The 27,350-nt window shown below is 44.9% G+C and overlaps 1 protein-coding gene across 6 annotated transcripts in view; it reads left to right on the top strand.

Moving 5' to 3' along the window:
* Positions 1 to 27,350, top strand: part of myo1b (myosin IB) — a 272,707-nt gene that overhangs the window by 127,683 nt on the left and 117,674 nt on the right. For all 6 annotated transcript variants that reach the window (XM_033023743.1, XM_033023747.1, XM_033023745.1 and 3 more), the window contains exons 5-7: positions 7,614 to 7,718; positions 9,182 to 9,228; positions 10,373 to 10,436. In XM_033023743.1, the coding sequence (XP_032879634.1) occupies positions 7,614 to 7,718; positions 9,182 to 9,228; positions 10,373 to 10,436 (216 nt within the window). The remainder of the gene's footprint in view (positions 1 to 7,613; positions 7,719 to 9,181; positions 9,229 to 10,372; positions 10,437 to 27,350) is intronic.

Genomic DNA, 27,350 nt, shown 5'->3' with positions numbered 1-27,350 from the left:
GGCTCACAAGCAGTGTTTGAGTTGATTTTGTAGTAACCGGAACCTACCCGACCCGGCCCTACTCGCAGGGTAATTGACATTGCGGGGGAAGTTTTTGTGTGTGATATAGGGTTAGATTCATAATTCTGTTAGTTCATAATTCTGTTAATTCTTGTTAAAGAATAAAATGTTTATAAACACACATACATGAATGTGATATAAATGTATATAATCATATAACACACACAATTATATTTCTTCTGATCCGATGATGAACTTTATTTCAGACTAGACAAGGGACATTAAATAAGAAACATTGTAAACCTCCCCGCAACTTCACACACACTAGGCCTTATCCCCACCCCTCAACTCCCCCCCCCCCCGGCACTCCCTCGCCTGCCCCCACACTACAATGTCTCCCCCCCTCCTATGCCCCTCTCCCCGCTGCCCCGGGCCGCTCACTCCCTCTCTCCGGGCCGTGCACTCCCTCTCCCCGCTGCCCCGGGCCGTGCACTCCCTCTCCCCGCTGCTCCGGGCCCCACACTCCCTCTCCCCACTGCCCCGGGCCCCACACTCCCTCTCCCCGCTGCCCCGGGCCCCGGGCCCCACACTCCCTCTCCCCGCTGCCCCGGGCCCCACACTCCCTCTCCCCGCTGCCCCGGGCCCCACACTCCCTCTCCCCGCTGCCCCGGGCCCCACACTCCCTCTCCCCGCTGCCCCGGGCCCCACACTCCCTCTCCCCGCTGCCCCGGGCCCCACACTCCCTCTCCCCGCTGCCCCGGGCCCACACTCCCACTCCCCGCTGCCCCGGGCCCCACACTCCCTCTCCCCTCTGCCCCGGCTCCCCACTGCCCCGGGCCCCACACTCCCTCTCCCCGCTGCCCCGGGCCCCACACTCCCTCTCCCCACTGCCCCGGGCCCCACACTCCCTCTCCCCACTGCCCCGGGCCCCACACTCCCTCTCCCGCTGCCCCGGGCCCCACACTCCCTCTCCCCGCTGCCCCGGGCCCCACACTCTCTCCCCGGGCCGCGCACTCCCTCTCCCCGGCCCCGGGCCACACTCCCTCTCCCCACTGCCCCGGGCCCCACACTCCCCTCCCCGCTGCCCCGGGCCCCACACTCCCTCTCCCGCTGCCCCGGGCCCCACACTCCCTCTCCCCGCTGCCCCGGGCCCCGCACTCCCTCTCCCCGCTGCCCCGGGCCCCACACTCCCTCTCCCCGCTGCCCCGGGCCCCACACTCCCTCTCCCCACTGCCCCGGGCCCCATATACCCTCTCCCCACTGCCCCGGGCCCCACACTCCCTCTCCCCGCTGCCCCAGGTCCCACTCTCCCTCTCCCTGCTGCCCCGGGCCCCACACTCCCTCTCCCCTGGGCCGCGCACTCCCTCTCCCCGCTGCCCCGGGCCGCCACACTCCCTCTCCCCGCTGCCCACAGGCCGCGCACTCCCTCTCCCCACTGCCCCGGGCCGGCACTCCCTCTCACACTCCCTCTCCCCGCTTGCACTCCTCTCCCCGCTGCCCCGGCCCCACACTCCCTCTCCCCTGCCCGGGCCCCACACTCCCCTCCCACTGCCCCGGGCCCCACACTCTCTCTCCCGGGCCGCGCACTCCCTCTCCCCGGGCCCCGGGCCCCACACTCCCTCTCCCCGGGCCCCACACTCCCTCTCCCGCTGCCCCGGGCCGCGCATCCCTCTCCCCGCTGCCCCGGGTCCCTCTCCCCCACTGCCCCGGGCCCCACACTCCCTCTCCCCACTGCCCCGGGCCCCACATTCCCTCTCCCCACTGCCCAGGGCCGCGCACTCCCTCTCCCCACTGCCCCGGGCCCCACACTCTCTCTCCCCGGGCCGCGCACTCCCTCTCCCTGCTGCCCTGGGCCCCACACTCCCTCTCCCTGCTGCCCCGGGCCCCACACTCCCTCTCCCCGGGCCCCACACTCCCTCTCCCCGGGCCACGCACTCCCTCTCCCGGCTGCCCCGGGCCGCGCACTCCCTCTCCCCGCTGCGGAAACAAAGATCCGATCTTTGGCCGGAAGCAAGATGGCGGAGCAAGATGGCGGAACAAGATGGCGGGGACTGGTCGCTAAAATGGGTCCTATAATCACCCATGAATCCGCCCATGAGCGTACTACACGTTTGCGTGAGAGTAACCCATCTTGCTCTGCTCTAAGATCTTTGGTTCACACGGGTTCTATGTCATCCCACTTTCTCATCCACTCCTTGCACATGGGGCAATTTACAGAGGGCAATTAACCAACAAACCAGCACATCTTTGGGATGTGGGATGAAACCAGAGCACCCAGGGGAAATGCACAGAGTCACAGGGTGGACATGCAAACTCCACACAGACAGCAACCAAGATCAAGTTCAAACCTGGGTGTCTGGCACCACATTGCCGCCAGGTCATTATCAAACCACTAAACGGTCCTCCCATAAGCCAGAGTATAGGCCTCATCTTCCAACCTATCTCATTGCGGACCTCAGACCTTTGCTTGTACTTGTAACTCTATAATCCTGCACCACTATATTCTGCACTCTGGTATTTTGTTTCTTTGTACAACGTGTTATACTTGTGTACGCCTTGATTGCACATATTTGTTTATTATTGTTACTGTATGTCCATCAAGATACAGTGTTAGCTTAGTTTTTCCCTGCCAATAATTAACGAATACTAATACGAATATCAATGTGCGTGGATTGCATTGATAATGAATATCAAAGTTGTGATGTGACTTTCAGCTTCTTTGCCATGGTATTTTTCTTGGAGGAAAGCAAGACAGACAGACAGACAGATAGACACAAAACAGCAAGTTACAGTAATTAATTTATAAACTCTATTGAACAAAAAGGATTCCGAAATATTAAGGACTTCTTGTCACCAACTGAGCCACCAATGAACCTCATCATTACACATTTTCCACCTTTTTGCTGTACCTCACGAAAAAACATTTAGTCAGATCTGTGAATTCAAATCTTAGGAATGAGTGAAATCTTTCCTTTTATTGGATTTGGAATAAAATTCCTTCAAGCACTGAGGCTTTCTGTAAATCTAATAGTTGGGATTGCTGCAAGCATGTAACATAACAGAACTATCTTGAAAGTCACAGCTGGAATTCCATCGATGGTAATCTTGACTTTGAATTGAGAAGATTGTGCGTTCAAATCCCACTTCAGAGATTTAGTTTAGCTTAGTTTAGAGATACAGCACGGAAACAGACCCTTCGACCCACGATGCCCGTACACTGACCTAGACACTCGGAACAATTTACAACTTTTACCGAAGCCCAATTAACCTACAAACCTGTAGGTCTTTGGAGTGTGGGAGGAAACCGGAGCACCCGGAGAAAACCCACACGATCACGGTGAGAATGTACAAACTCCATACAGACAACACCCATAGTTAGGATCGAACCCGAGTCTCTGGCGCTGTAAGGCAGCAACTCTACCGCTGCGCCACCGTTCTGCTACTGATTTGAACACTAAAATCTATGTTGGTTTTCCAAAGCTGAACTGAGCTGAACTGCTTCCTGAGGTGGGCTTTATTGATCTGCTGGCATGAAGGAGCAGGGAAGCTATTTCTGCCATTGTGGCTGATGTTTATTTCTCAACCATCAACGATTGTCAGATCATCTTTATTTTAATTGTTATATTGGTGTTTCTGGGAGTTTATTGCAGCATAGAATCAAAGAAATGTACAGCTCAGAAACGGGACCCTTACTTTTCACCTTGTCCATGCCAATTGAGGTGTTAATCCCAATTTGATACAAATCATTTGCAATAATTCCTACAATACAATGATTTCACAACAAAAACTACATCATTGTTCAACCTTTAGAATGACCTGTGATCACGAAAGATGCCTACAAATGTTTATCCTATTCAAGGTATTCCCCAGAGGATATTCTTAAGCATCAATTGATAGAGAACAAGTAAGGCTGATTTTAAATGGCTTTGGTGTAGTTTTATAATGAACTTGTAGAAACAAGGAACTGCAGATGCTAATTGCAAAGGAAGACATAAATAGCTGGAGTAACTCAGCAGGTAAAGCAGCATGTCTGGAGAAAAATGATGGGTCTGAAGAAGGGTTCCAATCCAAAATGTCACCATCCTTAAGGGCCTGTCCCACTTGGCCGTCATTTACGCGACAGGCCGGTAGCGACTGACGTGTGACAGTGCGTGACGGTCGCGTGCGTCATCATGCATCTGCAAAGCTGTCTGGAGCACGTCATTTGAATACCCAGTTTATGATATTTACCCAGTTTATGATATTTATGGTGATTTTCTAAAATGTTCCAGTTTCTTGAGTGGTGCTAGCAATTGGGAAAAACTGCAGATGTAATGCCCCTATTCAAAAAAAGAGGTGAATGAAAAGTAGCAAGCTGCAGACCAAATTGATCTATGCTGGTTTACATTGAAGATAGACACAAAATGCAGGAGTAACTCAGCGGGACCGGCAGCATCTCTGGAGAGAAGGAATAGATGATATTTCAGTCTGAAGAAGGGTCTCGACACGAAACATTACCCATTCGACCCGAGACGTCACCCTGTCCCATTTGGCCATCATTTACGCGCAGGCCGGCGGCGCGCAAAGATTTTGTGCAGCACGAAATCCTGGCGCGCTGCGCGATACCGCGCACAACTCCACACGCCTCCATGCACCCGTCCCGCGCTAGCCACACGCTACCAGGTCGCGTAAATGGCGCACAAATGACGGCCAAGTGGGACAGGCCCTATATTCTACAGAGATGCTGCCTGACCCGCTGAGTTACTCCAGCACATTGTGTCGTGTAATGAACTTGTACAGGTTATTCCACCAGTATGCTGCTGACTCGGGTAGCAAATAAAGGTTTGCATTTTTTGGACCTACCACCGTGGCTGTCTTATTCCAGAATGGGTGCATATGGACATTATGCAATGGAGTACCACCCCTGTGTGAAAAGGGGCTGTCCTTAAAACGGCATAGAAATCTTTGTTAGCTCGATCTCAAACCTGTCTAGTCTTAGAATGCTTCTGAATGTCTCTGTTCATTGAAAAGATTTAAGCAAACTCGATGAATTCAAAAATGTTTATGGTTCATACCTTTATCCCATGTAGCCATTCCTCTTCATTCCATTGAGAAGACAGGATTCTCCTGTCCAGGTCTGATCTGATAAAATGTAATACAAAAGAAATGCAGATGCTGGTTCCAACCAAAGATAGGCCGAAAATACTGGAGTAACTCAGCGTCTCTGGAGAATATATAGTTCTCCAGAATAGGTGACGTTTTGAGTCGGGACCCTTCTTCAGAACATTCCATTGAGTCCATTGTTGGAACACAGCTGTGTAATTGCAGGCAGGTTGTGGCCAATATATGTGCAAGCCACGTCCTTTCTGGCACATACTGAGGTAAATGCTGGCCGTTCAGCACAAAACAGTTGGCATAGCCGAGCATATTCCAACCCAATGGAGGCACAAGAAACATAGGGCGGAACGGTGGCGCAGCGGTAGAGTTGCTGCCTTACAGCGCTTGCAGTGCCGGAGATCCGGGTTCGATCCCGACTATGAGTGCTGTCTGTACGTAGTTTGTATGTTCTACCTGTGACCGCGTGGGCTTTCTCCGAGATCTTCGGTTTCTTCCCACACTACAAAGACGTACAGGTTTGTAGGTTAATTGGCTTGGTATAAGTGTGAATTGTCCCTAGTGTGTGTAAGATAGTTAATGTGCAGGGATAGCTGGTCAGCGCGGATTCAGTGGGCCGAAGGGCCTGTTTCCGCGCTGTATCTCTAAAAATAAAAATGCTGGAATCTTGAGCAAAACACAAAGCGCTGGAGGAACTCAATGGGTCTGGGGGGGGGGGAATGTGCAGGCTACGCTGGAGGTCAGGGCCCTTATTCAGACTGCAGTTGGTGGGGGAGGTTGAGGAGAGAGGTGGGGGCAGGACAAAGCCTGGCAAGTGATAGGTGGATACAGGCAAGGGGATGTTGAATTGGCAGGTTAGTGGAATAAGTGACAAAGGCCAGAGGTGAAAAGAAGATAAAAGGGCGTCAGGATAAGGTGAGGAGATGTAAATGTGAAAAGTAAAGCCGGAGGGAGGGACGTGTGTAGACGTTGACGGGGTGGGGAAGGGTAAACAGGGGAGATAAAACGGAAACGAGAGACCATGGGATTGCAGATGGAGTGAGTAGAGGGGGTAATACTTGAAGATGGAGTATGCAATGTTCATACCATTGAATTGCAAACTACGCAATATATTTCATGGTTTCAAGGTCAGTTTATTGTCACGTGTACCAATTAAGGTACAGTGCAATTCGAATTACCATACAGCCATACTAAACAAAAAGCACCAAGACGCACAACTACATGAAAGTTAATATAAACATCCACCACAGCGGATTCCCCACGCTCCTCACTGTGATGGAAAGCAATAAAGTATAATCTTCTTCCTCTTTATATATTTCCATCTAATCTTGTTTGAAATCGCTCATCTGCCTATCACAAGATCTTGACCTCCGAAACGACAATATGGAATCAACTCTAATTTTTGATTAACTAAAGTTAAATTGAAGTGACATAATACATGACACATGAAGTAACGTTTGATTTAATCTCTGCCACTCTCTCGAGTAATTTCTAATCAATTATTTGGTGCTTCTAACATGTTAATTCGCAAGTTTGGAATAATTGGAAAGAACATTCAAAAATATATGCGAAAGCATTGCAAAGGGAAGCAGTGGTGCAATGTGAGCCTTGATCAGTGTCCCAAAGGACTTTGAAGTAATACGGGTATATGTTGAAACGTTGTTAATGTACTGAAGGAAACATGGCAGACAATTAGTATGCTGCAAGCTCTCCTGGAAATTACTGCAATACTGACCACACAATCTGCATTAAAACTCTGATGGAGGGATAAATATGGCTTGGACTCCAGTATCACACCCAAAACGCCTTGTTATTAACTTTCAATTACAGGTCGAGAACATTTGACACAATCTGTTCCTACTTTAGATTTTCAGCATTCAAATTTCTTCATCTTGATTCTGAAAATGAATATGATACAGAAAAAATCAAGCAGTTGATCTCATAACCACCAAAATACGATTGAAATCAAATCTAAAATATGTCACTGCTTCTTCAGTGGCTGGTAGCCAGTTTCTTCAAGGTGTTGTGTGTGTGTGTGTGTGTGTGTGTGTGTGTGTGTGTGTGTGTGTGTGTGTGTGTGTGTGTGTGTGTGTGTGTGTGTGTGTGTGTGTGTGTGTGTGTGGGTGTGTGGGTGGGTGGGTGTGTGGGTGTGTGGGTGTGTGGGTGTGTGTGTGTGTCAGTTTCTTCAAGGTGTTTCTAGTGTGTGTGTGTGTATGATTGACAAAAATGACAAAGAAGGTTGAAACTGGGGTGAAATTGATAGAGACAGTTAGATTTTGTTACTATTGACAGCATTATTAAGCGTTGCTAAAGATACCTACATATTTTCGAGCAAATAACATTTTGATTTCCAACATAAAATCTTATTCTACTTCCCGCGCCATATAATGAAATGCTGAATTTTCCTGGCAGGGGAAAACATATGTGTCGGAAGGAACAGCACATGCTGGTTTGTACGGTATACATGGTATTAGATAGACTATGTGTCACGTTACTAAACGAATGCTTAATCTTTCCAGAGGCAAGCAAGTTGGTTATGTCCTATGTTGCTGCGGTGTGTGGCAAGGGAACAGAGGTCAATCAAGTCAAGGAACAGCTGCTACAGTCAAACCCTGTGCTGGAGGGTAAGTTCAAGCGTATTTTACACATTGTCTTGCTTGAGCAGATAAGACCATTGTTATGGGGACAAGTATAAAGTAATACAATCAGATAATGTGTAGGAAGGAACTGCAAGTGCTGGCTTACACTGAAGATAGACACAAAGTGCTGGAGTAGCTCAGTGGGTCAGGCAGCATCTCTGGAGAAAAGGAATAGGGGACGTCATTGCAATCTTGGCCGAGACATAAACAAAAGAGGTTAAGATACGGTACAAGTGACTGCCCTTGATATCTAAGCAGTGTTTGATCAAGAGTGGCAACACAAAAACAAATACACTTGGTCTCTGAGATATAGAGGGAATGTGGTACAATGAAGATGGCTGTGGGCTGTTGGATATCTAGCAGCTCAGCTCCACGTCATTGCTGCAGGTGTTGATCAGGACAATTCTCTAGGTCTTCAACTGTATCAGGATCTTCCCTCCAATACAAGTCAAAAGAATGAGTATTTACTGACAGTCGCACAGTTGGACAGTGAACCTCCCAATCACTGAAGCGTACATTCCACAAGAGATAATTGCTGCATATCATAAGACAATGTTGAGGCAAGGTGAGATAAATATACTCAAATTGTAAAATTATCATCAAGATAAAAGATCATCCCCAACAGAAAGAGCTTCAGCTGCTCTTTTTGAAATTTAATGGCATTACTATTACTAAATCCCACCAAACACCTGAAATTCATTATTAACAAGAAGCTATTCTACAGGCGCTAAGCTATGTTGGGCGGATATTGGAATCGATTCATATTTTAACATGCTAATTTTCACATGTATTTTGATCTATCCAATTTTAATAGTGGGGTTGCTAATTTTTTAGGATTTCTAGTATCAGCACAGATTTTAAGGTGATAAACATTAACACAAAATGAAGTCTGAAGAAGGGTCTCGACCCAAAACATTACCTATTCGCTCCACAGATGCTGCCTCACCCGCTGAGTTTCTCCAGCATCTTTGTCTACCTTCGATTTTTCCAGCATCTGCAGTTCTTTCTTAAACATTAACACATCACAGATCATGCTGCAGAAAGACCCATTATGAATAAAACATTATGGTAATTTTTTTTAATGTTATGTTGAATAAAGGTAGCAAATCAAGGTAATGCTATACACAGTATACCTCTGCACAGAATATCTCTAGATGTGTGCCTGCTTCTTCCTGTATTTAGTACAGATAAAGTACTTGTTCCATTCCTTAGAATGGAACAACATTTATTCTATTGTTAGTTTTTCTTTCTGTGGTGTTGAATTATAGAAGAATGTGAATTATGTTTCCAACTGATCAAATACAAAAGAAATGAATGATATTTTGAAGAATCTCTGAGCGGGATTTTAACAATGAATTGTAAATGGTTGGCTCCTTTTATTATTTCTCGGTACAGAGGTGAAGATATAAGGTTAATTTGTTACTGCTTCTTGTTTTCTTTCCCACCAGCCTTTGGAAATGCCAAAACTGTAAGGAATGACAATTCATCCAGATTTGTAAGTAATTCTTATATGGATTGTAAGTCGAGAACTTTATCTTGGCTTTTACATCAGAAAGCATTCAGCATTTTTTTACATCAAAAAATATTTTGTTTTCATTTCTGAAGCGAATAAATTCTGCATGATTTCAATCTCCAAAGTCAATTGTAGACATGTTTAGGTTAATTCTGTGGCATGTGAGTTTGGAAAAGTATTCCATGCCTGTGCCAGATCTTCCATTTCATCTTTTGCAAGCTTTAGTTTGTGCTACATGAATATTTCTTGCTATGTTTGATAGCATTGTTTGATAAGATATGCATGTCTTTCCGAAGAAGCTGGTTCAAATGCCAGCTTTGATTTTTCAAACTGTGTGTTACTAGCCTGTATCTTGCCATCATACTCCCCTGAGCTATGACAACCATAGAAACATAGACAGTAGGTGCAGGAGTAGGCCATTCGGCTTTCGAGCCAGCACCACCATTCAATATGATCATGGCTGATCATCCAAAATCAGTACACAGTTCCTGCATTCTCCCCATATCCCTTGATTCATATAGCCCTAAGAGCTATATCTTAAGGGCCCGTCCCACTTGGCAATTTTTTTGGCGATTGCCGGCATCATTGACTGACGTATCAGTTCACCGAAAAATTTGCGGCGTGATGCGGCAGTGACACGGCATGATGACGTATGACGGGCGCTGTTTTTTCAAGTGTCGCAACAATTTTTTTGTCACCGCTTTATTTTGAAATGTTTAATATCTTTTGGCGACACGGATATGACGCCGGCAGTCGCCGAAAAAAATCGCCAAGTGGGACAGGCCCTTAATTCTCTCTTGAGTTGCGCTGAATGTAAAGAGGCGAAGTTACCACCACAGCACCTCTGCGAGATTCTGCAGCAAATCCTGAACTTACTTTACACAATGGTGGCACTTGCAAACAAAAATTTTGATTATTGTCTTAATTTGTATGAAATCTTCCAATTTAACAGAAATTGCAATTTAGAATTAAAAACACAATTTAAATGATTGTAAATTATATTTCTGAATAATGGTATTTTTGTTCTGTTCCCGACACTACCATCAACCCATGATATTTGTTGGACTCTAACTTTCTGTTCTATCAACTTCATCCCAGATTTCAATTAAACATTTCTACTTCATAGGGAAAGTACATGGATATCGAGTTTGATTTTAAAGGCGACCCACTCGGTGGTGTTATCAGCAACTGTAAGTAACACACTCAAATAGTAAAGCATTATTAATCTGCAAGTATCTCATGTTTTGAGGAGGTTTTCAGTTGGTGAGATTCAAATGCTGTGAAGGGTGGCATTGTCATGTACAGGAATGAAGTAATGGAAAACGCAGATCTCTTATAGATGTCCATAACAAATGGTATTTGTGAGCAGAACTTCATCAACAGACTGAAGTGCAATGGGTTTAAAGATGTTTACCAGGAATACATCGCCCTTCCCCGGAGGGAAGGATCTAAGGATCTTGTATTGCTCAGATTCTCCTTCCTCCTTTCAGTTTTGGTACAGTCTCTACTCTGAAGTTCTTTGGCTGGAATATCCTTATATAGTGGATGTTTGCCACTTTGATTGAAACATTTGCTGGTACCATTCTTGTTTACCTTGACACTTTGGTGTCTCCAAATGAATGGTGGATGTGAATAATGTGGTCATTCATATCAGGAGCATTTGAAGAAAATGGCATAGGAAGTGCTTGTCCTCAAGATCTAACCATCTTGAATTAAGAACAGGCTCTGCGTTGAAGTGGCGCAAGAGGTAAAGATCTTTAGATGGTGGTTGCAGTGCAATGTGATTGTGAAGAATCTGCTCCATTTATTTTATTCCAAAAATGATTTTTTTTCAGAATATAACATAAATGCAAAACAAGGACAGTGCCAAAAACTCTTCCGCTTATCTCAGGGTCCATACATTTATTAGTGTTATATCTGGTAGTGCTCACTAACTATTCTTAATCCAAGCACCTTTGCCACTCATGTGGCCCCTGGGGTAATATCCCTTCCCTTGAGTGAGGTGTATCTCCACCAGGCCCTGCCCCCCAACAATGTTCCACTGCACAAGGTCTCTAGGTCCTCCTCCACTGAGCCTTGGCATTGGCAGCACCAAGCTTCAGTGCGTCCCTCAGCACGAGCTGCAGCCTGGAATGGGCCAGTCGGCAACATTCCGCGATAGACACCTCGTTCTGCTTGGAGGTCAATAGAGACCAAAGAGCGTCTTTTACCGAGTCGATGAACTTCCAGCAGCACTTGATGTCCATCGCCGAATATGTCCCTCTGAACAGTCTGCACTTATACAATACTTTCAACAAAAGTAAGGATTAATAATTCTCTGAGCCACTGAGCAAGTGGGGAGATGTTCCTATAGAACAATAACCTCAGTGAGCCATGTGGCATTTGATGTTACTATTGAAGATACAGAATGCTGGAGTAAACTCAGTGGGACAGGCAACATCTCTGGATAGAAGGAATGGGTGACGTTTTGGGTCGAGATTATTGATATTGATGGATTATAGTCACCTGTACCGAGATGCAGAGAGAAACCTTTAATCCAGCTGTTGACAGAAACAATTAAGGTCTGAATTAATAGTAGCTTTTTATACTTCCTCTAAAAATATTACTAGCAATAGCAGCAGCAGGACTATTAATTCATATTATTATCCTGCTAGGAATATCAATAGACAATAGGTGCAGGAGTAGGCCATACGGCCCTTCAAGCCAGCACCGCCATTCAATATGATCATGGCTGATCATCCACAATCAGTAGCCCGTTAAAAAAGAAGATAAATTGAAAGGGAAATGTGTAACAATAAAAACCAAGACCCAGTTTATTTTACACCTGAAGAACTTTATATCTGTGAAGTGAATGGATCTTACTCAATTCTGAAAAACACCTTATCGTTCTCGGGTGTGTGTGTGTGTGTGTGTGTGTGTGTGTGTGTGTGTGTGTGTGTGTGTGTGTGTGTGTGTGTGTGTGTGTGTGTGTGTGTGTGTGTGTGTGTGTGTGTGTGTGTGTGTGTGTGTGTGTGTGTGTGTGTGTGTGTGTGTGTGTGTGTGTGTGTGTGTGTGTGTGTGTGTGTGTGTGTGTGTGTGTGTGTGTGTGTGTGTGTGTGTGTGTGTGTGTGTGTGTGTGTGTGTGTGTGTGTGTGTGTGTGTGTGTGTGTGTGTGTGTGTGTGTGTGTGTGTGTGTGTGTGTGTGTGTGTGTGTGTGTGTGTGTGTGTGTGTGTGTGTGTGTGTGTGTGTGTGTGTGTGTGTGTGTGTGTGTGTGTGTGTGTGTGTGTGTGTGTGTGTGTGTGTGTGTGTGTGTGTGTGTGTGTGTGTGTGTGTGTGTGTGTGTGTGTGTGTGTGTGTGTGTGTGTGTGTGTGTGTGTGTGTGTGTGTGTGTGTGTGTGTGTGTGTGTGTGTGTGTGTGTGTGTGTGTGTGTGTGTGTGTGTGTGTGTGTGTGTGTGTGTTGTGTGTGTGTGTGTGTGTGTGTGTGTGTGTGTGTGTGTGTGTGTGTGTGTGTGTGTGTGTGTGTGTGTGTGTGTGTGTGTGTGTGTGTGTGTGTGTGTGTGTGTGTGTGTGTGTGTGTGTGTGTGTGTGTGTGTGTGTGTGTGTGTGTGTGTGTGTGTGTGTGTGTGTGTGTGTGTGTGTGTGTGTGTGTGTGTGTGTGTGTGTGTGTGTGTGTGTGTGTGTGTGTGTGTGTGTGTGTGTGTGTGTGTGTGTGTGTGTGTGTGTGTGTGTGTGTGTGTGTGTGTGTGTGTGTGTGTGTGTGTGTGTGTGTGTGTGTGTGTGTGTGTGTGTGTGTGTGTGTGTGTGTGTGTGTGTGTGTGTGTGTGTGTGTGTGTGTGTGTGTGTGTGTGTGTGTGTGTGTGTGTGTGTGTGTGTGTGTGTGTGTGTGTGTGTGTGTGTGTGTGTGTGTGTGTGTGTGTGTGTGTGTGTGTGTGTGTGTGTGTGGTGTGTGTGTGGTGTGTGTGTGTGTGTGTGTGTGTGTGTGTGGTGTGTGTGTGTGTGTGTGTGTGTGTGTGTGTGTGTGTGTGTGTGTGTGTGTGTGTGTGTGTGTGTGTGTGTGTGTGTGTGTGTGTGTGTGTGTGTGTGTGTGTGTGTGTGTGTGTGTGTGTGTGGTGTGTGTGTGTGTGTGTGTGTGTGTGTGTGTGTGTGTGTGTGTGTGTGTGTGTGTGTGTGTGTGTGTGTGTGTGTGTGTGTGTGTGTGTGTGTGTGTGTGTGTGTGTGTGTGTGTGTGTGTGTGTGTGTGTGTGTGTGTGTGTGTGTGTGTGTGTGTGTGTGTGTGTGTGTGTGTGTGTGTGTGTGTGTGTGTGTGTGTGTGTGTGTGTGTGTGTGTGTGTGTGTGTGTGTGTGTGTGTGTGTGTGTGTGTGTGTGTGTGTGTGTGTGTGTGTGTGTGTGTGTGTGTGTGTGTGTGTGTGTGTGTGTGTGTGTGTGTGTGTGTGTGTGTGTGTGTGTGTGTGTGTGTGTGTGTGTGTGTGTGTGTGTGTGTGTGTGTGTGTGTGTGTGTGTGTGTGTGTGTGTGTGTGTGTGTGTGTGTGTGTGTGTGTGTGTGTGTGTGTGTGTGTGTGTGTGTGTGTGTGTGTGTGTGTGTGTGTGTGTGTGTGTGTGTGTGTGTGTGTGTTCCCACGTCCTGTCCATTTATCTCCATCGCATGTTGAAATGTTTGAGTTCTTGTCCTGACTTATTAGAATTGTGAAAAGATAAGTAGGGTCTCGACCCGAAACGTCACCCATTCCTTCTCTCCAGAGATGCTGCCTGTCCCGCTGAGTTACACCAGTATTTAGTGTCCTCTGTATCTTTGGTTTAAACCAGCATCTGCAGTTCCTTCTTACACTCTAATCACACTGAAGATTTTAAAAAGATATCCGATGCACAGTGTTCACTTAATGCTCATGAACTAAATACTACTGTATATTTCCATTTTGATTAGTAAGACATTTAGTTTTTTGTGGACTGGATCCAAATATTTTTATGTTGTTGCGCACACTGGTTCCAGGAGCACAGTTTTCATGAGCAGAATACCCATTCCTAGAACACATTGTGCTGACTGGACTTGCTTAGTTCAATGAGTTCAAAGATGTTTTCAACAGATATAATCGGAAGCAAATAACCTAGATCAGCTGAAAGGTTTATCACAATGATGTGATTAACTTTGGACACTACACAGTAAAACAAGTCCTATGCTTCCCATTTGAATTGTTGTTATATAGAATTACATGAAGCAATTTAGACTGCGGCATGCAACTCTCTGAAAGACTGCAGTGGGGCATATAAGAACACGCTTGATTGTGGCCCGCTGGGAACAGTCCAGACTTGCATAGATTGTCATCATTCTGCTCATGCCAGGTAACTATCTCCTGAGGTGCGTGACCATGGACTTTAGAACATTGAAGTTCTTCTGTCCAAAGAGCATTCTGTTTTAGAAGGAAGTATTCTAGTATCAGCTGGCTGGTAACACTGGAAACTATAGAATGGTACAGCATAAAGTGTTGATTAAGCCCATCGTACTTGTCCGACAGACCTCAAAGAATGTTCCATTTCAAATAAATAGTTTGTTCCCCATCCCTGGTCATTTAATGCATCCACTTCCACTATCCCTTCAGTTAGTGCATGTGTTGGTCACAGTGTTGCGATTTTCATCACACATTTGGTTCTTGAACTGATTACACAACCTCTCTAGGTTTTGAACTCCTGAATTAAGTAGAGCTGTACACACAAATGAGCAGGAAGGAACTGCAGATGCTGTTTTAAATCGAAGATAGACACAAAATGCTGGAGTAACACAGCGGGTCAGGCAGCATCTCGAGAGAGAGAAGGATTGCGTGACGTTTCGGGTCGAGACCCTTCTTCAGACCAGCGTTTGTGAGACCAGTGGGATTGATTGGCTGACCGCTACAAGAATACATTCTTATTGATGTCCATTTGACAAATCCTATCAAGAGGCACACTGTCCGTGCTAACAGCAGTGTCCTCCTTAAAACAGTCAGTAGCGAGACCAAGCGCAGGCTCGGCGATCGCTTCGCTGAACCCTCCGCTCAGTCTGTGTTAACCAATCTGATCGCCTAGTTGCTCAGCACTTCAACTCCCCCTCCCATTCCCAATCTGACCTATCTGTCCAGGGCCTCCTCCATTGCCAGAGTAAGGCCCAGCGTAAATTGGAGGACTAGCACCTCATATTTCGCTTGGGTAGTTTGCACCCCAGCGGTATTAACGTTGACTTCTTTAATTTTAGATAGCCCCTGCTTTCTCACTCCTTCCCCTCCCCCTTCCCAGCTCTTCCACTAGTCATAGAAACATAGAAACATAAAAATTAGGTGCAGGAGTAGGCCATTCGGCCCTTCGAGCCTGCGCCGCCATTCAATATGATCATGGCTGATCATCCAACTCAGTATCCTGTACATGCCTTCTCTTCATACCCCCTGATCCCTTTAGCCACAAGGGCCACATCTAACTCCCTCTTAAATATAGCCAATGAACTGGCCTCAACTACCTTCTGTGGCAGAGAATTCCAGAGATTCACCACTCTCTGTGTGAAAAATGTTTTTCTCATCTCGGTCCTAAAAGATTTCCCCCTTATCCTTAAACTGTGACCTCTTGTTCTGGACTTCCCCAACATTGGGAACAATCTTCCTGCATCTAGCCTGTCCAACCTCTTAAAAATTTTGTACGTTTCTATAAGATCCCCCCTCAATCTTCTAAATTCTAGCGAGTACAAGCCAAGTCTATCCAGTCTTTCTTCATATGAAAGTCCTGACATCCCAGGAATCAGTCTGGTGAACCTTCTCTGTACTCCCTCTGTGGCAAGAATGTCTTTTCTCAGATTAGGAGACCAAAACTGTACGCAATACTCCAGGTGTGGTCTCACCAAGACCCTGTACAACTGCAGTAGAACCTCCCTGCTCCTATACTCAAATCCTTTTGCTATGAATGCTAACATACCATTCGCTTTCTTCATTGCCTGCTGCACCTGCATGCCTACTTTCAATGACTGGTGTACCATGACACCCAGGTCTCGTTGCATCTCCCCTTTTCCTAATCGGCCACCATTCAGATAATAGTCTACTTTCCTGTTTTTGCCACCAAAGTGGATAACCTCACATTTATCCACATTATACTGCATCTGCCATGCATTTCCCCCCTCTCCCAGCCTATCCAGGTCACCTTGCAGCCTCCTAGCATCCTCCTCACAGCTAACGCTGCCACCCAGCTTCGTGTCATCCGCAAACTTGGAGATGTTGCATTCAATTCCATCGTCCAAATCATTAATATACATTGTAAATAGCTGGGGTCCCAGCACTGAGCCTTGCGGTACCCCACTAGTCACTGCCTGCCATTGTGAAAAGGACCCGTTTACTCCTACTCTTTGCTTCCTGTCTGCCAGCCAGTTCTCTATCCACATCAATACTGAATCCCCAATACCGTGTGCTTTAAGTTTGTATACTAATCTCTTATGTGGGACCTTGTCGAAAGCCTTCTGAAAGTCCAGATATAACACATCCACTGGTTCTCCCTTATCCACTCTACTAGTTACATCCTCGAAAAATTCTATAAGATTCGTCAGACATGATTTACCTTTCATAAATCCATGCTGACTTTGCCGAATGATTTCACCACTTTCCAAATGTGCTGCTATCCCATCTTTAATAACTGACTCTAGCAGTTTCCCCACTACCGATGTTAGACTAACTGGTCTGTAATTCCCCGTTTTATCTCTCCCTCCCTTTTTAAAAAGTGGGGTTACATTAGCTACCCTCCAATCCTCAGGAACTACTCCAGAATCTAAAGTGTTTTGAAAAATTATCACTAATGCATCAACTACTTCCTTAAGTACTCTGGGATGCAGCCTATCTGGCCCTGGGGATTTATTCAGGGCCTGGGAATTAATCCAATCAATTTACCTAACACCACTTCCCGGCTAACCTGGATTTCACTCAGTTCCTCTGTCTCATTTGACCCCCGGTCCCCTGGTATTTCCGGCAGATTATTTATGTCTTCCTTAGTGAAGACAGAACCAAAGTAGTTATTCAATTGGTCTGCCATGTCTTTGTTCCCCATGATCAATTCACCTGTTTCTGACTGCAAGGGACCTAGATTTGTTTTAACTAATCTTTTTCTCTTCACATATCTATAAAAGCTTTTGCAGTCATTTTTTATGTTCCCTGCTAGTTTTCTTTCATAATCTATTTTCCCTTTCCTAATTAAGCCCTTTGTCCTCCTCTGCTGGACTCTGAATTTCTCCCAGTCCTCTGGTAAGCTGCTTTTTCTGGCTAATTTGTATGCTTCATCTTTTGTTTTGATACTATCCCTGATTTCCCTTGTTATCCACGGATGCACTACCTTCCCTGATTTATTCTTTTGCCAAACTGGGATGAACAATTGTTGTAGTTCATCCATGCAGTCTTTAAATGCCTTCCATTACATATCCAACGTCAACCCTTTAAGAATCAATTGTCAGTCTATCTTGGCCAATTCACATCTCATACCCTCAAAGTTACCTTTCTTTAAGTTCAGGACCCTTGTTTCTGAATTAACAATGTCACTCTCCATCCTAATGAAGAACTCAACCATATTATTGTCACTCTTGCCCAAGGGGCCACGCACAAGACTGCTAACTAACCCTTCCTCATTACTCAATACCCAATCTAGAATAGCCTGCTCTCTCATTGGTTCCTCTACATGTTGGTTTAGAAAACTATCCCGCATACATTCCAAGAAATCCTCTTCCTCAGCACCCTTGCCAATTTGATTCACCCAATCTATATGTAGATTGAAGTTACCCATTATAACTGTTTTACCTTTGTTGCACGCATTTCAAATTTCCTGTTTGATGCCATCCCCAACTCCACTATACTACTGTTAGGTGGCCTGTACACAACTCCCACTAGTGTTTTCTGCCCCTTAGTGTTTCGCAGCTCTACCCATATCGATTCCACATCCTCCAAGCTAATGTCCTTCCTTTCTATTGCGTTAATCTCCTCTCCAACCAGCAACGCTACCCCACCTCCTTTTCCTTTCTGTCTATCCCTCCTGAATATTGAATATCCCTGGATGTTCAGCTCCCAGCCTTGGTCACCCTGGAGCCATGTCTCCGTGATCCCAACTATATCATAGTCATTAATAGCTATCTGCACATTCAACTCATCCACCTTATTACGAATGCTCCTTGCATTGAGACACAAAGCCTTCAGGCTTGTTTTTACAACACTCTTAGACCTTATACAATTATGTTAAAAAGTGGCCCTTTTTGATTTTTGCCCTGGATTTGTCTGCCTGCCACTTTTACTTTTCAGCTTGCTATCTATTGCTTCTACCCTCATTTTACACCCCTCTGTCTCTCCGCTCACACATTTAAGAAACCCTTTCCCTTTAACTCCATCCTCGACTATCCCATTTGACACCCCACCCCCCTTATTCAGTTTAAAACCACCTGTGTAGCAGTGGCAAACCTGCCTGCCAGAATGCTGGTCCCCCACCTGTTAAGATGCAATCCGTCCCTTTTGTACAGTTCCCCCTTACTCCAAAACAGATCCCAGTGATCTAAGAATCTAAATCCCTGCCCCGTGCACCAGTTCCTCTGCCACACGTTCAGGTCCCGTATCTCCCTGTTCCTGCTCTCGCCAGCACGAGGAACTGGAAGCAAACCGGAGATAACAACCCTGGAGGTCCTGCTTTTCAGCATTTTTCCGAGCTCCCTAAAGTCACGCTGCAGAATATTCATCCCCTTCTTTCCGACATCGTTTGTACCGACATGCACTATCACTTCCGGATGTTCACCTTCGCCCTTGAGGATTTTCTGCACTCTGTCCGTGACATCCTGGATCCTGGCACCAGGAAGGCAGCACACCATCCTCGAATCCCGTCTGTTGTCGCAGAAACCCCTGTCCGTACCTCTCACAATGGAGTCTCCCACTATTATTGCGTTGCCTGACATTGGCCTCTTTGGTTCTGGCTCAACAGCCCTATTCGCATCACAAGCCAGTCCACCGCTCAGTGTAAACACGTCTTCTGTCCCGACAGCTTCTAAGTGGGTGAACCTGTTCACAAGAGGTACAACACCCGGGGACGTTTGCATTCATGCTTCCCTCCCTTTCCCACCGTCTCCCACCTTCTCTCTTCCAGTACCTTAGGTGTAACAATCTTAGGACTTGTCGAGGAACGACTCAGTTTCTCGGACGAACCTGAGGTCATCCACTTGCTTCTCCAGTTCCCCAACATGGTCCTTCAGGAGCTGTACCTGGATGCACTTCTCACATTTGTAGCAGCCAGAGGCACCAGCAGTGACCTCCCACATACTGCAAGCATCGCACTGAATCAGCTTGCCTGACATCTCCTTCTTTCGTCTCTCCCTCTCCAGTGTTTTGCGTAGCCTCCTCTCCTCAGCCTCCTCGCCGAAGACTCTCGAGCCAAAGACTCACACTTTTCTCACAGGGCACTTCCCTCACTGCTGCTCTCTAAGAGCCGTCTTGCTTATATTGACTGATAAATTGCCTAATTTACCAATTTACAAACCAAATTCTTCAGTTTTCAACTGTTTTCCCCCTCTGACTCGCTTCTAACTCTCCTCCCACTTAGGCTAGAGCCAATCAGTGTTTTCTCTTGCTTATCTTTCTTGCTGTTGCTTCCAAATCAACATGAGCTCTGAGTAAAAGCTCTTAGTCCTGCTGTCTCTGCCTACTTCCTTTCTTTGTCCCCCCGGACATCAGTCTGAAGAAGGGTCTCGACCCGAAATGTCACCTATTCCTTCTCTCCTTAGGTGCTGCCTGTCCCACTCCAGCATTTTTTGTCTACCTTCGCCTGAGGCAGCCTGTTGTTAAATTTATTAATGTCAGCTATATTATTAAGAATTATATGTTTAGTTTAGTTTAGAGATTCAACATGGAAACAGGGCCTTCGGCCCATCGAGTCCGCACAGACCAGCGATTCCCACACATTAACACTCTCCTACACACACTAGGGGCAAGTTACATTTGCACCAAGCCAATTAATCGACAAACCTGTATGTCTGGAGTGTGGGACAAAACAGATTGTGGCTCGCATGTCCTTCAAGACTGGTCAAATTTAAATTCCCATATATGTCCTTGTGGCAAAGGGACCATATACAAAGAATTGTGATGAAAATGTATTTTTTATGGACTGGTGAGGTAAATTATTTTCCCCAAGGTCCAGTATAAGTGTCAACACTTCTTTTGAAATGCATTGGTGAATTGGACTCCGGTGTTACAGGGTAGAATTTCAAAGTTTACAGACAACATGATACTTGGAAGTACAATAAATATTGAAGAAAGTAGCAGTTGATGCCAAGAGATGAAAAAAGGAATGGAATATAGGAATTCAGTGCGGAGAAGTGCAAGGCATATTTTGATCAGAAAAATAAGACAATGCAACATATACTAAAGCATTTACTATTAAATTGCACATAAAAACAGAGAGACAAAAGTGTTTGTACACAATCTTTATATGTTGCAGATCAAATCAATTAATACAAATATGGGAACTGGGGTTTAAAAGTAGAAGGATAAAGTCAGGAGAATAACATCCTACTTAAAGCACAAGTTTAGCCCCAGCAGGAGTATTGTGTCCATTCTAGGCATCAAGTTTAGGATGGATGTGAAATGGACACGACAGGTATTACCAGAGTGGTTATAAATCTCAGGGATTCATGTTGAGGCTTAGACTGCTTAAAGTAGAGTTTTGTTTTTCTTTGAAAAGAGAAGGGGAAGAGCAGATGTCATAGGAGATGTTTTATATTGTAAAGGATGCAGGTACTGTAAAATAAAGCAAAACTTTCTCCAGCATCTTAAGCACCAAAACACAAAGGATAGAAATGTAAGTTAATTGGCAAAAGAATCAATGGTAATATGTAGAGCCAGAATTAGGCACTAAAATACTCTGAAATAGGCAGGCAAATAGGCATAATAAAATTACAAAAAAGGGACGAAAAGGACATTTATTGACCAAAAAAAGGCATAAAAGGATGTATTTCCACCACCAAAATATGGTTAAAAATGATGATATAAAGGTATACATTAAATGACCAAGGTTGGCTTGTTGCACATAATTACTAGCATTTTTTTCAAATTATCTGGTGTTAAAATATGCCGTCTGTCAGACGTAATATGCTTCAGTTGTGAAAACCTTCTTTCTACCTCAGCTGAGATCACTGGTGCATACCAGAAACAAGCTACAGAAGCCAAAGCCAAGATGCCGAACGGTCATCACGACGAACAGCCAAGATACCGAACGGACACGACGGCAAATGGACGCGGGGGTCTGGACCAATTGCTGACCTTTGTCGATGACTGACAAGGTGTCAGACCAATCCTGTCCCTGGAGACGTCATGTCTGTTCAGCAGCTTTTCGACGCCATGTCCTTTTGGCATTCTGTTTTTCGGCATGATGTCCGTTTGGTATCTTGGCTTCGGCTTCTCATCCTTCAGTGTCCTGTCCGGGTAAAATGGCCAAATAAGGCTGATTTAGGCACTCAATTGTGAAAAAGGTATTATCTCGGCGAAATCATCAAAAAGGCATGAAAAGGCACATGGCATTTATGGCAAAATCCTGGCTCTAGTAATATGTAGATAACATTTTATTACACAGAGAGACGTTAGGATTTGGAAGGAGCTGCCTGATAAAATGGTGCACACAGAGTCAACAACAGCATTCGAAACCTGGAGAAGAAAATCAAAAGGATACGGTGGAAGGAAGATAATGTGATGCTGCACAACAGATAGCATATACAATATCATCCTGACTCACCCCAGAGGATGGCAAGACCACCACTCACAAACGCTGCTCCCATCCCCACACTTGGAGCAACAAAGTGCTTCCCAGTGGCAGCAACATAGAGGCATTATCTCCCCTGCTAGGTGTTGAGCACAACATAGGTATCCTGATTAGTTAAACAGTTTCATAGTCTGTAATCATCACCTGCATTCTCAAAATATTGGAAAACAAATTCCAACCATTTTTTAAAAACCTTTTTCTATTAACTTGTTAGAAGTTAGAGAATTTTAAATATCTAATTCTATAAAGATTTTTAAATGATTAAGGTGGTAGGAAATTTTGATATACTAATTAATGTCTGAATTTAAGTAACTGAAATTAATTCAGGTGCCTTGAAACTTGTCTATTTGAGAGCCATTACTGTTTATTTACTTGAATGAAGTTGCTGGAATTACTTGAATGAAGTTGCTGGATTGCACCAGGCCTAACCTGGGCCAGGTTCAGCACCTTCATAAGTTCTGGGAGCAGAATTAGGCCTTTTGGTTCTTCAAGTCTACTACGCCATTCAATCATGGCTGATCTATCTTTGCCACTCAACCCCATTCACCTGCCTTCGCCCCATAACCCCTGACACCCTTATCAAGAATCTGTCAATCTCTGCCTTAAAAATATCCATTGACTTGGCTTCCACAGTCGTCTGTGGCAATGAATTCCACAGATTCACCACCCTTGATTTTCTATAGTACCGCTGGGGAGGCGAGAAGAAGATGTGGCTCAACCATTGGACTCCTTGAGTAGTCCAAAGTTGGACAGCTTAAGCATAAAAACAGTGGTGAGGATGCTGCATTTATTGCACTTTCCATAACATAGTGCATACTAAATTGTGTACTTAAAGTGGCGAGAGCAGATATATATTTCGAAACTTTATTGTAATCCATTTTTTAATCTCTAAATTCTGTATTTACAAGCTAATTCTTGCCATCAGTTTTGCGCTCAACCTGCTCACACAGCTGTGGGTCTGGAACAGGATTGTAGTGCAGGAAATGGACTGGGTTTGAATGCAGTTCCCCTGCAAAGAAACTGCCTTACCATTTAAGGAATTGTTAAGTGCTTCACAGCTTCATGCAGGCAGAATGATTGGGACTAACAAATGTGCGCAGAAAATGTAGGTTTACACAAAGGCACATATGGAAAGGAAGTGATTCATGTTAAAGACCCTAAGGGCCAGCACTAATTAAAATGGGATGGTAATAGAAGGCTAGGTGGGAAAGAAATCTTAGCAAGGAATCAATGATATGTTCATTTAAAAATAAATTAATTAAGACCAGTGATAAGACAGGACTAATGCAATGATTGAGAATTATTTTGGGGTTGGAAGTAATAAAACATGTTCATTATGATTTTTCTGTTTTCTACTAGCTACATGTTTGGTCTCTTTTACAAGCTATTAGATGTTGTCAACATATAACGCGCATTAAAAAAATAAATGCACAGATGCCTCTTTGGTTTCATAAAAATGTGTAAAGCATGCACGCATATCTGGTGGGTGAACTACAAAGATGCCAGATTGAGGGCATGAGCATGTGTTTGGCTAATGGGACAATTAATGGCAAGACCCTGAATGACATTAATGTACAGTGGGATCTTGAGGATCAACTCCATCACTCCCTGAGAGTGGCAACACAAGTAGAGTAGTAATAAAGCAATATGGTATACTTGTGTAGGAAGGAACTGCAGATGCTGGTTTAAACTGAAGATGGACGCAAAAAAAGCTGGAGTAACTCAGCGGGTCAGACCGCATCTCTGGAGAAAAGGAACAGGTGATGTTTTGGGTCCACACCCTTCTTCAGAATCAGTCCGAAGAAGGGTCTCGACCGGAAACGTCACCTATTTATTTTCTCCAGAGATGCAGTCTGACCCGCTGAGTTACTCCAGCTTTTTGTGTCCATTTGGTATGCTTACTTTCATTACTTGGGATATTGATTATAAGAATCAGATAGTCATGAAGCAGATTTATAAGACTTTGGTTCGGCCACATTTGGTATATTGTGTGCAGTTCTGAACACTCTCTAATAGATAGAAATATATAAAATTATCAGAACCATAGAAAGGGTAGATAGCCAGAACCTTTTTCCCAGGATGCAAATATAGAATACGAGAGGGCATAGTTTTAAGGTGAGAGAGGCAGTTTAAAGGAAATGCGAGGAGCGAGGTTTTATTAACACAGAGGGTGGTGTGCCCGGAATGTGCTGCCGGGTGTGATGATGAAGGCACATACGATATTGGCATTTAAGATACTTTTGTATAGGCACATGGATACGCAGGGAAGTGGAGTGATTTGGATTAAGTGCAGGCAGGCAAGAGCTGGTCTTGGCATTGAGGGCTGAAAGGCCTGTTCCTGTTTAGTTTAGTTTAGTTTAGAGATACAACACGGAAACAGGCCCTTCGGCCCACCGAGTCCACACCGACCAGCGATCCTCACACATTAACACTCCCCTACACACACTAGGGACAATTTACACTTATACCAAGCCAATTAACCTACAAACCTGTACGTCTTTGGAGTGTGGGAGGAGACCGAAGATCTCAGAGAAAACCCACGCGGTCACAGCGAGAACGTACAAACTCCGTACAGACGGTACTGTGATCGGGATCGAACTCGGGTCTCCGGTGCTGCAAGCGCTGTAAGGCAGCAACACTACCGCTGCGCCACCGTGCCACCCATTTTTTACATGCGCCCTTTCATGCGCTGTATTGCTCAATGTTTTATGGGTTAATGTCCATCTGAAGTATGCTGAATAGTTATAACACCAGTCGATGGGACATGCCAAGGGGACATCAGTGCTGCAATTGTGGACATCATATTCTGGCAAACACGCACTATTAATCATACATGATAGAATGCACATGTAACATCAAGATGGACCCTCTATTAGTGCTTTATAAAGGATTATCAACTGTTTGGCTGGTGTCTGATTCATACCAGCTGCTGCTACAGTTGTCCACGTGCTACATGTTTTTTACGTTTTTGCATTGCTCAAAACCTAACTCTCAGCTACTGAGAGTGGCCTGTCAGCCTCTGAAGGATTTAGTTTTGACCTCGGCCTCAACTAGAACCAGGTGGTCCCATAACTGATGCATTATGGAAGTGTCCTTGCACTGCAGAGGGAGAGATCACAAACTGAATAAGAGAGATCAGAAACAGCGTAGAGTAGGGCGGGTTGCTCGAAGAGGGTGGGAGAGAAGAGCCTTCACGGAATGTCTTACCCATTCTTTATGTTAAACGAGCAATTGTCCCACCTCAACCTGCCCGAGCAATAGTTTGCCAACATCTGTATTTCAGCAAGAATACCCTTGCAGAGGGCAGCCATTTTATGCAGCAACAATACAATTCGCTGTCAGACTTATACCAGGTTAGTTTGAAATAATTCAAGTACACACAATTGAGGGCTTGCTGCTGAAATCTGCAACTCCTCAGGAGTATAGCAATTACTGACTGCACATTATAAGCATGCTTTGTATTGCATGTATTGGAAGCAGTGGGTTCCAGTTAATCTCACAATATGATCCCTACATTACTGACGGCTTCTGAATTTAGCCCCTTTTATAAGTAGTGTTGTGGTCTTCATACCTTTGGATATATATTGAAGGTACACAAAAATGCTGGAGAAACTCAGCGGGTGCAGCAGCATCTATGGAGCAAAGGAAATAGGCAACGTTTCGGGCCAAAAGCCTTCTTCAGACCATTTTCCCAGTTCTTTAGGAGTTGGTATATTTTGTTGCCATCATACAACTAATGTGATGGCAAATTTATAATAGATGTAGGCATAACTGTGGTACCAAGTTGATATGGTAGTAAGATTTCTCGAGATACAGCAAGATAAACTGTAGAGATACAGCACAGAAACAGTCCCTTCGGCCCACCGAGTCCACGCCGACCAGCGTTCACCGCACATTAACACTGTCCTACACACTGGGGACAATTTACAATGTTACCAAGCCAATTAACCTACAAACCTGTACGCCTTTGAGTGTGGGAAGAAACCGGAGATCCCAAGGGAAACCCATGCGGGTCACAGGGAGAACGTACAAACTCCATACAGACAGCACCCGTAGTCAGGATTGAACCTAGGTCTCTGGCGCTGTAAGGAAGCGACTCTACCGCTGCGCCACCATGCCGCCTACAAACTATGAAGTGTGCCTTATTAATTCGTGCCAAAATAAGCAAAAGGGAACTGTCCATAAGTTCCAATGCAGCAGGAGGATTCCATGATAGAAGTGTCATCTCTGATCTTGTGTTTACAGCCTCAGTTCTCCAAGGATGAACTATATGTAGATATTTGTCTGTATTGCACTGCAATGTAATGTAGTTGTGTCTTATCCATTTCTGAATTTCTATTCTATTGACTTCCAGTGGAAATGGGGCACAACATGTATGCGTCACTCTGGAATCAAGGAAGGATTTCAGCTTCTGACAATAACTAAAATAAAATGATTGGAGGATATTGATTCATTTGTGAGGCAGCGTGATTTTATTCATACCTAGTGGAGGCTGGCCTGGTACCGTCTGTTCATGATGAGAGTGCAATGCTGCCACCCATAAAGAACTCCCCAGTCTTACCTTTGTGTCAATAAAATCTTCTCTATGCAGATTTTCACACTGGAATCGAGTCTGATTATATGACTATGTGGAAAAGATATGTTTGTTCGTATGGTAGACAAAAATGCTGGAGAAACTCAGCGGGTGAGGCAGCATCTATGGAGCGAAGGAAATAAGCAACATTTTGGGTCGAAACCCTTCTTCAGACCCGAAACGTTGCCTATTTCCTTCGCTCCATAGATGCTGCCTCACCTGCTGAGTTTCTTCAGTAATTTTGTCTACCTTCGATTTTCCAGCATCTGCAGTTCCTTCTTGAACAAATGTTTGTTCATATGTTTGGGAGAAGTAAAATCAGCTTAAACTTTTATTCTCAGCTCTTCTTCTTATAGAGCAGTTGATAAAAAGACTAGCAATTGTATTTTCTACAACACTTATTTTACGATTGGAAATCTTACCTGTACATGCATGTAGATATGCTGGAACATAGGTGCTGATTGGACCTGATGGAAAGGTTTGACCATTTAACCTGCACAGTTTATCTGTACCCGACGACTTTTTGGCATATTGATGGGTTTTTTTTTCAAACTTTGCTCAGTAAGGCATAGATTGCAGGGTTATCTATATTTTGACACATAGTCCAGCAAGTGGATTTAACCTAGGATTTAACCTAGCACTTTCAGCTGCATTCAGCATGCTTTCCACAAGGGTATTCCATAAGGGTAGGGAGGAATTGCAGATGTTGGTTTAAACCGAAGATAGACACAAAAAGCTGGAGTAACTCAGCGGGTCAGGCAGCACCTCTGGAGAA

The sequence above is a fragment of the Amblyraja radiata genome, chromosome 7, assembly GCF_010909765.2.
Source record: "Amblyraja radiata isolate CabotCenter1 chromosome 7, sAmbRad1.1.pri, whole genome shotgun sequence".
Taxonomy (NCBI): domain Eukaryota; kingdom Metazoa; phylum Chordata; class Chondrichthyes; order Rajiformes; family Rajidae; genus Amblyraja; species Amblyraja radiata.
Note: the sequence above shows the minus strand (reverse complement) of the source record. Positions and strands in the feature narration are given on the sequence as shown.